Here is a 12,894-nt window from a genome sequence, read left to right on the forward strand (position 1 = left end):
AATGAACCGGTTACTGGAATTAAAATATCCATCCAACACTCTCATATTGTGTAAGAAATATCCATCCAACACACTCATATTTGTAAGAAATACCCACCCAACACTCTGATATTCAAAATGAATTGGTTGCAAACTGAGAGCACAAATATTTGCAGGCTATATGACAACAGGGTTTTCCCATCCTTAAAGAAGACCGAATGACAGAGTTGTGTGAAGTCTGATGGAAACATGTACCTGATCACAAAGACAATGATTGCTGCAGCAGCTTCTTCCAATCACAGTCGGAATGATCACGGAACCCATTGAATGTGGGCATTTCTTGAGAAAATTGAAGTGATCATTGCTCATGCTGTCAATCATAACATTACAGGAAAACTGCAAGGTACTCCCTCTGTACAGTACTACTACATACAGTATATTACCAACAAAATTGCAGTCTAATGTCCCCAAGGCCTGAAGCTTTTATGAAGGCAAAATAGTTCATCATGAGATAATAATCACCCTATTCCAAATTGATCCATCGTAGCATCTGCTTCGGTAGCGTCTAATGAACAAACATGTCACTCCATCACCTCTGTGCTGAGCTGCAGTGTGGGCAGAAAAGCCATGGCTTCGCCGTCAATGGCGAGAGTCTGATCGTCATCCGTGAAGCACTTGGTGGCGAACTTGACACTGCCCAAAAGATATATTACTATCAGTTTTCAAGCAAGCACAAGACTAGAAAGAAGATGCAGAATGGTGCTAGGTAGTAGTACATGTGCCTTGCGCCGGCGGCGTTGATTTGGAGCGCCTGCACCTGCGCGACCACCTCGTCTCCGACGTACACCGGCGCCGCGAACTTGAGGGACTGGCTCGCGTACACGGCTCCAGGCTGCATCAACGCAAAGAGGCACCGGTCAGATCAGGCTGGATCCCGTTGACCCGCCATGACCACCTGCTGTTCGACGAAATGGCAAAGAGGAGGAGGAGGGAGCGTACGAAGTGGGCAGCGATGAGGGCGGGGAAGAGGGAGGCGACGAGCATGCCGTGCACCACGCGGCCGCGCTGGAACCCGCCCGTCCCGCGCGCGAAGGCGTCGTCCAGGTGGACGGGGTTGCGGTCGCCGCTCACCCCCGCGTAGGCCGCCACGTCGTCCTCCGTGAACCGCCGCCGGCGCGAGCGTAGCGCGTCGCCCGCCTTCAGCGCCGCCGCTGGGTAGGCGGTGGCCGCCGTCGCCGCCGTGCGGACGAGCAGAGGGGCCGCGCGGGCGAGGTGCCCGAGACGCATCCCGGCAGCTTCCTTCTTCTTCTTCTTTTTTTAGATAGGCAGCTTCCTTCTTCTTTCCGGAGGTGAAGGGCACGAGCTGCATAAACGGGCTTAATAGTCCCTCCGCGGAGAGTGCGTGCATCGCCTGCTTGTCGCGGCCCGGCCCACCCATCCGCTGCCGCATGACGCGGCCCGAGAAATCAAAATCACACCAGTGATTTTTTGGTTTTGTAGGCTGACGACTGGAGTGATATTTCGCACGATCAGAGTACAGAAGGCAAAGGAAATTGGATTCAGCCTTTGCAGTGTTCGTGTACGCATGACAGTTTTAGCAAACCGTTTTTTTACCATTTAAAAAATAAGCAAACCCCTTTTTTTCTTTGAGAAACCCTTTTTTTACACTAATGCACGGTTTGAAACCGACATCCAAGTCGAATCCAGGTAAGATATCAGGTAGTACATCTGAAGTTCCTTGAAAAAGAAACGAAGGGGCTCTGCCTCCCCCTCCTCCTTGAACGCCAATGGAGCACAACAGGTGGAGAGAATCAAGCCGAGAGCGGCCTTCTTGCACGCAGCGGCAGCTGCTCGCAGGCAGTGGCGGAGCTAGCATTTGACAGCAGGGTGATCCGCCTTAAAAAAACAAATTTTTTAGAACAACTATGACATGTAAACATTTTAACTAATTGAAAGTATCACATAAATAGATCAATATTGTCTTATAAACACACTAAAATTCTCATTCAAGTGTCAATTTTGCATAAAAGAAGCTTTAGATAGTACATAGTATTTACATTGAGAAGTGAAAGAAGACTATTTTCCGGCCTACGCTTTTGCATAGCCATGAATGTATCCACTATATCATCATCATTTACCTCAGAAAAAAGCATCTATCTCAATAATGTGACAAGGCAATCATCCAAAAGAGTATCATCCAACTTATTTCTGAACTTGCTCTTGACTGAAACATGTTGGTGAAAAAGTTCTGCAATATCTCCAGTCCTCTTCATTCTTCAATAATTCGATCTGCAATAAGAATTTACTCGCTGTCAATCATAAATTCATAATGACACAACTGAATAGAAATAATATGCTTAATTAGGTGTTTGTTCATCGGTTCATCTTCATCAGTTTGTGTATTCGTACTGTCCAGTGCACAACACAAAAAATAGCAAGCAAACCCTAAGTAAAAGATTGGGGGATTGGGGAGTGGATGAAGGACACCTCAAATCAGGCCGAGCCAAGTGTCGTAGTGCGGACTAGGCGGCTGCAGCCGGCTTGCAGGGGCACCAGGCGGCTGGACAGGGCAGGATCACGGTCTGGGATGGTGGTGCGGCTCGCGCCGAGTGATTGGCAGGCTGAATGCGCAACGGGGAGGCAAGACCGGAGGAGCCTCATGGCTGCTAAGCGGCCGGCAAGGGCGGCCACCGACGATGCAGGCGGGGACGGGACGACCGGCGGCTGGGTATCGGACAGAGGGTCTCGCGCGCGTGCCTGGTGTCGCTACGAGCGAGAGGTGTTTTTCGTTCTAGGTTAAGTTGCTGGGCCTTTTTTTCTTCTTCTCTGGCCCATCTCTATAGGTATAGGTATATAGGCCGGGTCAAAATCCCAGGGTGGCCCACCCTGGCCACCCTGTAGCTCCTCCCCCTGCTCGCATAAATTGCTCTAAAGACGGGTTGTGTGCGTGTACTGTTTGGTTTTTTTTTTTACGTGACTGTTTGGTGTGTTTATGAGTGTTTTTAATTAACAATGTATTAAGCGCTTCGTTTGGAATAAAATCTAGAGTCCTTTTCCCGTGCTTAAGATTAAAAGTATCTAAGCCTCTGCACTTGTGGTGTTGTGCGTTGACTGAAAATACTACCCGACGGTGGATCTGAGCTGGTTTGTGAAGGTACTGGCCAGTGCGTGCGCGCGGTCATTAACCCTTCCTGCACCCGTCCTGCCCCCTGCAGCAGCTACAAGAGCTACGCCGCATGCTACAGGCCCCCTAGGGCTGATCATGTCAGACCCGTGCTGTCAGGTGGTGTGCACTGAATACTCATATGCGCTGCATCTTGCACTCCAAAAGTTATCCTATACTCTAACTAGCACGCTCGCCGCTTTGAATCTCGACGCCACGCGCGCCGTCGATGCGCTGCGTGCAGATGCCACTGCGTGCATCCATGCACTTCTCGAATCAAGCCTGGCTAGTATCCAAAAAAAACATTCCTACTTCAACAGGCGCTGCTGCAATTCAATTATATCGTTCACATATACTAAGATGTACTCCCTCCGTTCCCAGATATAAGTCTTTCTACAGATTTCAACAAGTGGCTACATACGGAACAAAATGAATGAATCTACACTCTAAAATGAGTAGATACGGCATCATGTTACATTGCCCCTTTATGAGGCAATGACCACCTAGAAATTAAACTAGATAAATATGTTCAAACATAATCACAGAAAGTGCTCAGGTGGCTAATCCAGACAGGCCTTGAGACTTTGGAAACAAACAGCATCTGGACACAAGTTGTTGTGGGGGTAGCACTATAGCTCCAGCTCCTCACTCTTCGTCTCTTTCAGGAGGGAGGCCACAGGGAAGCAGCATTTTCTACAAGACGAGGAACAAAAGGTTTTAATAATTTATATTAAAATACATCGTCGATACAACTGCTTGTTAAAGTGGACAAACGTGTGGATGGAGAAACCGTGGTATGGCCAAATACCACGCATGGAGGGGGACCACCTCAGATACCAGTAAATAAGTTAAGAACTTATAACTTGCTAAAGCAGATGGCAATAGACGAAACAGTTAGGCGATAGAATGCTCTCTGTGATTGCTTTGGATACAAACTGTACATCTTATACAAGAGGTTACAAGGGAGCCCGAAGTAGGTGGCATGCAGGCCTGGGCGAGGGCTCAGATCCTAAAGATCAGGAGCTGACTAGTATACACATACATGAGTCTACACCATACAGGTTAACACCCCCCCTCAGCCGGAACGCCATGGGGAAGGACGTTCAGGCTGCTACGAAACTCATGAAAGACATGCGACGGTAGTCCTTTGGTGAAGAGGTCCGCAAACTGAGAGCTGGAAGGAACATGGAGAACGCGAGCTTCACCGAGTGCCACACGATCACGTACGAAGTGAAGATCGATCTCAATGTGCTTGGCCCGTTGATGTTGGACGGGGTTGGAGGCGAGGTACGAGGCGCTGTTGTTGTCGCAGTAAACAATGGTGGTATGAGTGGGAGGGCGCTGTAGCTCATGGAGGAGCTGTCGAATCCAACATGACTCAGCCACACAATTTGCCACACCGCGGTACTCGGCCTCAGCACTGGAACGAGACACGGTCTGCTGGCGTTTTGAAGACTAGGAGAGCAGGTTCTACCCAAGAAAAAACACAGAACCCGGAGGTGGACTTCCATGTGTCGGGACAGCCAGCCCAATTGGCGTCCATGTAAGCAACGAGATCGTGGGACGTGGATTTGTAGAATTGAAGCCCGAAATGAGAGGTGCCACGCAAGTAGCGGAGAACGCGCTTGACGAGCTGCATGTGGCAATCGCGAGGTGTGTGCATGAATAGGCAGATTTGCTGGACCGCATAGGAGATGTCGGGGCGAGTTAAGGTAAGGTATTGAAGGGCACCGGCAAGGCTACGATAGAGAGATGGGTTCGACAAGGGAAGGCCGGCGCTAGCAGAAAGTTTGGCGGTGGTGTCAATGGGCGTGGAGACGGGCTTGCAGTTGAGCATATTGGCACAGTCGAGGATCTCGAGTGCGTATTTCTGCTGACACAAGAACAGGACGGAGGTCTTAGGTGTAACATTGATGCCGAGGAAGTGATGAAGGGCGCCCAAATCAGTCATAGCAAACTCGGTTTTGAGTGAGTGGATTATGTGGTGCAGAAGATGTGGCGTGCTGGCGGTGAGAATGATATCATCGACATAGACAAGTAAATATGCAATGGAAGTGCCACAGTGCATAATGAAAAGAGATGAATCGCTTTTGGAGGCAACAAAACCGAGTGATAAGAGAAATGACTGAAACCGATGAAACCAGGTGCGGGGGATCAACAAAGCCTGCCGGTTGTGCACAATAGACCGTTTCTTTGAGATCACCATGCAGAAAAGCATTCTTCATGTTGAGTTGATGAATTGGCCATGAGGTTGACGTGGCAATGCTGAGGACCACACAGATGGTGGCCGGCTTGACCACGGGGCTGAATGTTTCATCATAGTCCACGCCCTCCTTTTGAGTGAACCCGCGCACAACCCACCGGGTTTTGTACCGTGCCAAGGAGCCATCAGTTTTGAACTTGTGGCGGAAGATCCACTTGTCGGTCACCACGTTGACACCTGCAGGTTTGGGAACCAAAGACCAAGTCGAGTTCTTGATTAAAGCATTAAATTCATCATGCATTGCGTGTTGCCAATTTGGGTCTTTGAGAGCGGAGCAATATGTGGCAGGGATGGGGGATAGAGTAGCAGGAGTTGTGGTTGTGGAGAAGAGACGCTTGGGTTGGCAAAAACCGGACTTGGCACGTGTATGCATTTTGTGAGAGTTATGTGGCGGTTTAATAGGTTGGGCACGAGTAGGAAGACGTGGAGGCGAGGGAGTGGCCGGCGCGGAATTGGATGTGGATGCGGTGGGGTCCTGGGAAGGGCCGACAGGCGCGCGATCCGAGGAGGGTGCGATGCCAGATGCGGTAGGTGCGGTAGACTCGCGGGCCGAGATGCCAGGAGATTCGGTCGTTGTTGGTGTGCGATCTGAGGAAGATGTGGGGGAGGCCGCGTCAGAGGAAGTGGGTTTGCGATCCGAGGACGCGCGCGGAGTGGGCGGGGAACGCGAGGTGGATCCGGGGGCCCGATGCGAGGGAGTGGGGGGCGGACGCGTGGAAGGTGGTGGTGGGCTGGGTGGCGGCTGGTGCGGCGGGATTGGGCTGCATAGGGGCGTCACATCAGGGGGGTTGGTGGGATCGGGCATGCGGGAGGGATTTGCTGTGGATGGCGACGCTAGGAGCGACGGTGTGGGGGGAACGTAGGGAAAAGTGGCCTCATCAAAAATGACATGACGAGAGACGATGACACGACGCGAAGAGAGGTTGTAACAGCGATAACCCTTGTGTTCGAGAAGGTATCCGAGGAACACACAACGTGTGGAGCGAGAGGAGAGCTTATGGTCAGTGGTGGCGGAGAGGTTGGGGTAACAAAGGCACCCGAAAACGCGAAGGTGGTCATATGTGGGATGTACGCCATGAAGGAGGAAGTACGGGGTGTTGCCGTGTATCGCACGAGAGGGACGACGGTAAGAGGTACTTGGCAGTGTGAAGAGCCTCGACCCAAAATGGAGGTGTTAGGTTGGCTTGGAAGATGAGGGTACGAACAATATCGTTTGTGGTGCCAATGAGACGCTTAGCCTTGCCGTTTTGTGGGGAGGTGTGAGGGCACGAGAAGCGGTACGCGATGCCGTTGGCAGAGAAGAAGGAGCGTAACGTCGTGTTGATGAACTCGCCATCGTTGTCACATTGGAGTGCTTTGATGATAACATTGTATTGGGTGCGCACAAACGAGAAGAAGCGTATGAGGGTGGTGGATGTGTCGGACTTGTTGCGTAAGGGAAATGACCACGAAAAATGAGTGTAATCATCAAGCACAACCAAATAATATTGATAACCTAAGAAGCTTACAACGGGTGATGTCCATAAGTCACAATGTATTAAAGTAAAGGGGGCATGCGTGGAGCTACTGGATCAAGAAAAGGGGAGGCGCGGCTGGCGCCCTAGCTGACAAGCGTGGCAAGGGGCATGCGTCTGTTTATTACAGGGAACAAGTGCATTATTTGCTAAGGAAGCAAGGGCCTGAGTACTAGGATGGCCAAGTCGACAATGCCACACATAGGCCGTGGCGACGGTGGCAGAGAGGGCTGTGCTCCATGGCTTGTTGTCGCCAAAAAACGGATAGAGATCACCAGAGCTAGCAGAGATCATGATGACCTTCCTGGTGCGAAGATGCTTCACAAGAAAGCCAAAGGGATAAAATTCAATGGAGCAAGAATTATCTTTGGTAAATTGACGAACGAAAATAAGGGAGGTGACAACATTAGGGGAAAATAAAATATCACGTAGATGGAAATTGTGTCGGGAAAGAAGTATAGAACCGGTGGCATGAATAGGTAGATGTGTGTCATTGCCAACAACAATGCTAGATAAATTATGCTTTAAGGAAGAACGGGGCAAGGTGAGGTTACCAGGGTTGCCGGTGACGTGAGAGGTGGCGGCGCTCTCGAGATACCACTCGTTCGAGGAAGAGCCGGCGTGGGGGAACCCTTGAGAGCTGTAGGCCGCCTGGAGCATAGCTAGATGATCCCAGGAGGGCGGATGTGGTGGTGGCGGCGCCGAATAGCCGGAGTATTGCATGGGGTAGGCCTGCGCGTGCGAGCCCGGACGCGGGGCGAGGACACCAGCGGAGTTGGGAGGGACCCAGCCGGCGCGAGATGAGGGCAGGGCCATCCCGTACGGCGTGAAGAACCCCATGTACTGGTTGTAGGGCGGGGCGGTGGAGTTGTTGGTGCGGCCTCCTTGATCGCCACGGCCGCGGTCGGTGTTGTTGGCGGAGGAGGGGTCGCCGCTACCGGTGACAGCGAGGATGGTGGCGCTCTCGTCGGCGGTGCGCTGAGCCAAGTTCTCCTACGCGAGTTTTAAGCGGGAGAAGACCGTCTCGAATGGTGGCAGAGGGACGGTGTCGCCGAGCACGACACGGATGGTGTCAAGGCGCTTGTCGATGCCGTGAAGAAACTGGGTGGTGAGATCCACCTCGGTGACGGTGCGATCAATGTCCGTGAGCCCAGCGGTGAGAAACTTCATGCGACGAGCATACTCCGCCACGGAGAGATCACCCTGCTTGAGGTTTCGGTACTGCCAGTTGAGCATCATGTACCGGGCGGCGCGATTGGCGAGGAAGTAGTCACGGATCCGAGCCCAGAGCTCATACGTGGAGGTGGCACCAACGACGTGGTCGACAATGGGGTCGGCAAGTGTGGCATAGATCCATAGAACAAGGTGGGCATCGAGTTCGCGGGTGACGGCGTCGGCGTTGGGCGGTAGAGGGTGCTCAATGAAGTGGGTGATGCCGTAGCGGATCAAGACCATGAGGAAGAAGGACTTCCACTTGTGGTAGTTGTGGTCGTCGGGATTGAGGAGGAATTTGATGTTGTTTTGGATGCTGTCGCGGAAGATGGGGTGTTGGGAGGAGATGGCCGGAGGGGGCGGCAGCGGTGGAGGTGCCTGGACCGGAGGGGGCGGCAGCGGTGGAGGTGCCTGGACCGGAGGGGGCGGTGGTGGTGGTGGAATAGGCGACGTGAAGAGCAGGGCGAACTGAGAGGAGGTGGGTGCAGCGGTGTTGCCGAAGACGAATGGCGAGGAGCCGGCAACGGTCAAGGTGGAGGTGCCTGTGCCGGAGAAGGAGCCGGGCTAGATCGCGGCGCTGGTGGCCGAGGACGTCGCGGGGATGGTGGCCGAGGAGGAAGAGGAGGAGTCGGCGGCCATGGGAACCACCTGGAGTCTGATACCAAGTTAGGCGATAGAATGCTCTATGTGATTGCTTTGGATACAAACTGTACATCTTATCCAAGAGGTTACAAGGAAGCCCGAACTAGGTGGCACGCAGGCCTGGGCGAGGGCTCAGATCCTAAAGATCAGGAGCGGACTAGTATACACATACATGAGTCTACATCATACAGGTTAACAGATACACATGAACAGATCACTAACGTCCCAAACATAGCACAGGGGCTCAAATAGAAAATCTGGGTACGACACTACGACAGCTTCAACATTTTCTTCAGTTAGAGTATAAAGGTTGATTTAAACATTTTGTCACAAGCCTGCAGGATGATAAATATAGCGGCATTTTTCTCCATCCATGTGCAATTGTGCCCTAAGAAATTTTACTTGCAATTTTTATTGCAGAGCAAAGACTCCATTATAGATAGACACTGTGACACTGGGGTACTAGAGCACTAGACTGATTAATACCACAGTAAAATGGGAAAGATAAATCCTGACACTAGATAACTAGCTTGGCTCTCCTTAACCGAAAAGTATATTTTTGGTCCCTCAACTATTGACAGAGTCTAGATTTGGTCCCTCAATTCTGAAACCAGACAACTTGAACCCCCAACTACTAAAACCAGACACGGTTTTGATTGGTTTTCATGCTGACTTTCGTCGGTTTTGGCCGTGTTGACTCAAATTCGTGTACTTTCTTCAAATCCGTTTATATATATTTCAGGTCTGCATGCCATTTTCAAGTTCATGTGTTTTTTTTCAAATCTGCGTACTTTCAACAAAAGTTCATGAATTTGAAAAAGTACACGGATTTGAAAGCAGTGCACGAACTTGGAAAAAGTAGCTGATTTTTGAGAAAAATACGCGAACTAGAAAAAAGTATGCGAATTTGGAAAAGTATGTGGATTTGAAAAAGTATGTGGATTTGAAAATAGTGTGGATTTCAAAAAGGTATGGTGTGGATGTCAAAATATGTGGTTTTGACCGTGTTTTGACTCAAATTCGCGTACTTCCTTCAAATCCGTTTATTTTTTTCAGGTCCACATACCATTTTCAAGTTCATATGCTTTTTTTTCCAAATCCGCGTACTTTCTACAAAAGTTCATGAATTTGAAAAGGTACACGGAGTTGAAAGTAGTGCACGAACTTGAAAAAAGTAGCAGATTTTTGAGAAAAATATGTGAACTAGAAAAAAGTATGCGAATTTGAAAAAGTATGTGGATTTGAAAATAGTGTGGATTTCAAAAAGGTATGTGAATTTGAAATTTTAACGCGAACGTGAAAAAGTACACAGATTTGAAAAAAGTGCATGAATTTCAAAAGATTCATGCCACTGAAAAATATACACGTATTTAAGTCAGCACCGGTCAAAACCGGGGTGAGTCACCACCAAAACCGCTCAAAACCGAGATCAGGGATGAACCTTGTCCGGTTTCAGAAGTTGGGGGTGCAAGTTGTTCGGTTTTGGAGTTGAGGGACGAAATCTGGACTACGCCAAGAGTTGAGGGACGAAAAGTATACTCTTCTCTATTGCATGCTGCAGAAGGTACACATGGTTTGAAACTGAAGACTATTTAACAGTAGATGGTAAAATGTGTATTTAACAAAATGCAGCCAGCTAGACTTGAATTAAGGTTTGCATAAGTTTGAAAGCAGGAAATAAACAATTTAAGCTGCAGTCTAGTCTGTTTTGCTTTCGCCATTTAATAGAAGGACATACCATCCAACATTTTAGTTTGGACCATTTAGTTGATATATGAAACCTCTTGAAGCTACATTTCCCCCCTTTGATGAGAAATTTGTCAATAATTCCTTGTATATTAGGATAAGGGTTAATTATCCTTTTGCCCTCAGTGGTGTCCATGTGCTCAGCTTTGCCCTCAGATGCGAATTGTGCTCAGTTTTGCCCCTAGTCCATGCACAGCTACTATGACGAGGCCAAACGGCCAGATTTGAGTCCATTCCGTCCGCCGGCGTTAGTGGTTGTGGGTCCAGAGCTTACACGTGGGACCACATGGACGTGGGTCCGCAGCTGACATGTGGGCCCGTGCAACAAAATCCCCAAAATCCCCAGTGGTGTCTGCGTCGACGCCCACTCTGCCCATCCGCCGGCCGGCTGTCCTACGCCGCCGCCGCCACCTACGCCGCGGCCAGCACCTGCCCCGCCACCAGCTGCACGGCCTGCTCCGCCGCTACCGTCCTGCGCCGACGCTCCACGGCTACCTGCGACGCCCGCCACCTTCCTGCGATGCCACGGGTGGGTGTAACATCCCAAATTTTCAAATTTGGAATGTTATACATAGGTTATTCATGCATATCATATTTTTATTGCATTTAGTTTTGCGATCATCAAAATTCTAAGCAACTCAAGGACCCACGGAGAGAGTTGGGGATTTCACGTTTTTCATATTTGAATTTTGTCAAATATCAAAACAAGGATCACTTTGGTTTTAATTATTTTTCTTTCCAAAAATATTTCATATTAAAATATATGAGAGGAGATAATATGACTTCTCCAAAATAAATGAAATATTGGAGGAAAGGTATTAAAATCAAATAAATAAATTTTATTTACATTTTATTGTTATTTTATTTGAATTAGGAAAAATATGCTTTTTCCAAAATTTCATTAGAGGCCCAAATAAATGTTCACTCTGTCCGGAATATTATTAGAGGACCGTGATAATTTATTTCAGGATTTTTGGAGTCCGTTTAGTATTTCTTTTGTTTGTTTGTCCGTCTCAGGTTTTAAAAAAAAGTTGCACCGACCTAAACGGGTCGTGTCCGACTAGGACTCCTGGCCCGGCCGGCTTTTATAAGCCGGGAGGCCGACCCCGCCGCCAGCCCAAGCCGCCGCCGCCGCCGCCCCACGCCGCCGCCCCGCACTGCCGCCGCCCCGCCACCCGACCCCGCCGCCGCCGCCGCCGCCGACCTTGCCGGAGGTAGAAAGCGCCGCCGCCGTCGTCTCGATTTTTTTTCAAAAAACCCTAGATCGGTTTTGTTCGTTTTTTTTTCGGTTCGGTTATTTAGCAGACGTTCGTCCGTACGTTCGTTTTAACGAACGCTGTTCATCCGTTAGCCGCAGACAGCGAACGTTCGTTCGTTAGCCTGTTCATCAGTTTTGCTTTTCCAGGGTTTTTCCGCGATTATTTCCGATCGTGATTTCTGCCCTAATCTTCGATCTAGTATAACTTTTCGCTCGTTTATCCAAATCAGGTGAAACAAGCGCCTAGATCTTCGTCTCGAAGCCCTCTTTCTGTTTAACCAACTTGAACAAGATTTTGTTAATGTAAAATTTGACTTAGTCCAGATTAGTAATCGGACCTTGTTTCTTTCGCAGTTTAAGTTTCGTTGCTCCGTTTGATTTGATTCTTTTTGCAAACCGGAGTTCTTCAGTTGAACTTTTTTGTTAGATCTTTTTATTTGAGATTTACCCGTGCATCTTTGCTTGAGTGCTTATGTATGCTATTGCTTGTTTGCGATAAAATTCCCGGAGTGCGAAGCGTGCTACTACGAGTCACTAGGTTTTGCGGATCGTCGGCAAGGCAAGTAACACATTGATCATACTCTTTTCATACCCAGTTTTTATGCATTAGTGATAATCCTCAAACACTGCATGATTAGGATGTGATTAACTTGTGGGTTTGGGATGTAGTTGATGAGGTAGAACCTATCACCTGTTTTATTATCAAACCCTTGGGAGTTACTTCTACGCTATGCTTATATTGCCAGGCTATGCTCGTAGACGTGGATTGGGTTTGAGTGTATTCCATGACAGATGTGAGATTGTTAATTAATGGTTCAATTTAAGGTGGCAACTTTAATACACACCTGGGCGGATTGTTTGTTTTGGGCACCTGGGGTTATACCAGTGTTGTCCTAGGAGATCCCGGGTTATACCGTGTGATCCTCCTATGGTCCGCCACCCAGGTTCAAAGGGATCATAAGATTATTCATGCTAGAGACTTCCGTGTGCAGCCAGAAACTATTATGGGCTCTAGCATAGTTGAGTAGGTTGCATGACCTCTTCCAGTGGTAGGCTAGCAGATGTAGGGGATGTAGGTTGGTACTGTCTACCCGGGGTTAGAGTTAATGCTTCTGAA

General features: G+C 49.2%; 1 protein-coding gene across 1 annotated transcript; it reads right to left on the reverse strand.

Moving 5' to 3' along the window:
• Nucleotides 1–315: 315 nt before the first annotated feature.
• Nucleotides 316–1,332, reverse strand: LOC109749349 (3-hydroxyacyl-[acyl-carrier-protein] dehydratase, mitochondrial). Its single transcript, XM_020308308.4, has 3 exons — nt 979–1,332; nt 756–871; nt 316–672 (listed from the first exon to the last, which is right to left on the reverse strand). Exons 1-3 carry the CDS (start codon nt 1,264–1,266, stop codon nt 561–563), a joined length of 516 nt encoding a protein of 171 aa, XP_020163897.1. The 5' UTR covers nt 1,267–1,332; the 3' UTR covers nt 316–560.
• Between the last annotated feature and the right edge of the window lie 11,562 nt (nt 1,333–12,894).

The sequence above is a fragment of the Aegilops tauschii genome, chromosome 1 (assembly GCF_002575655.3).
Source record: "Aegilops tauschii subsp. strangulata cultivar AL8/78 chromosome 1, Aet v6.0, whole genome shotgun sequence".
Taxonomy (NCBI): Eukaryota; Viridiplantae; Streptophyta; class Magnoliopsida; order Poales; family Poaceae; genus Aegilops; species Aegilops tauschii.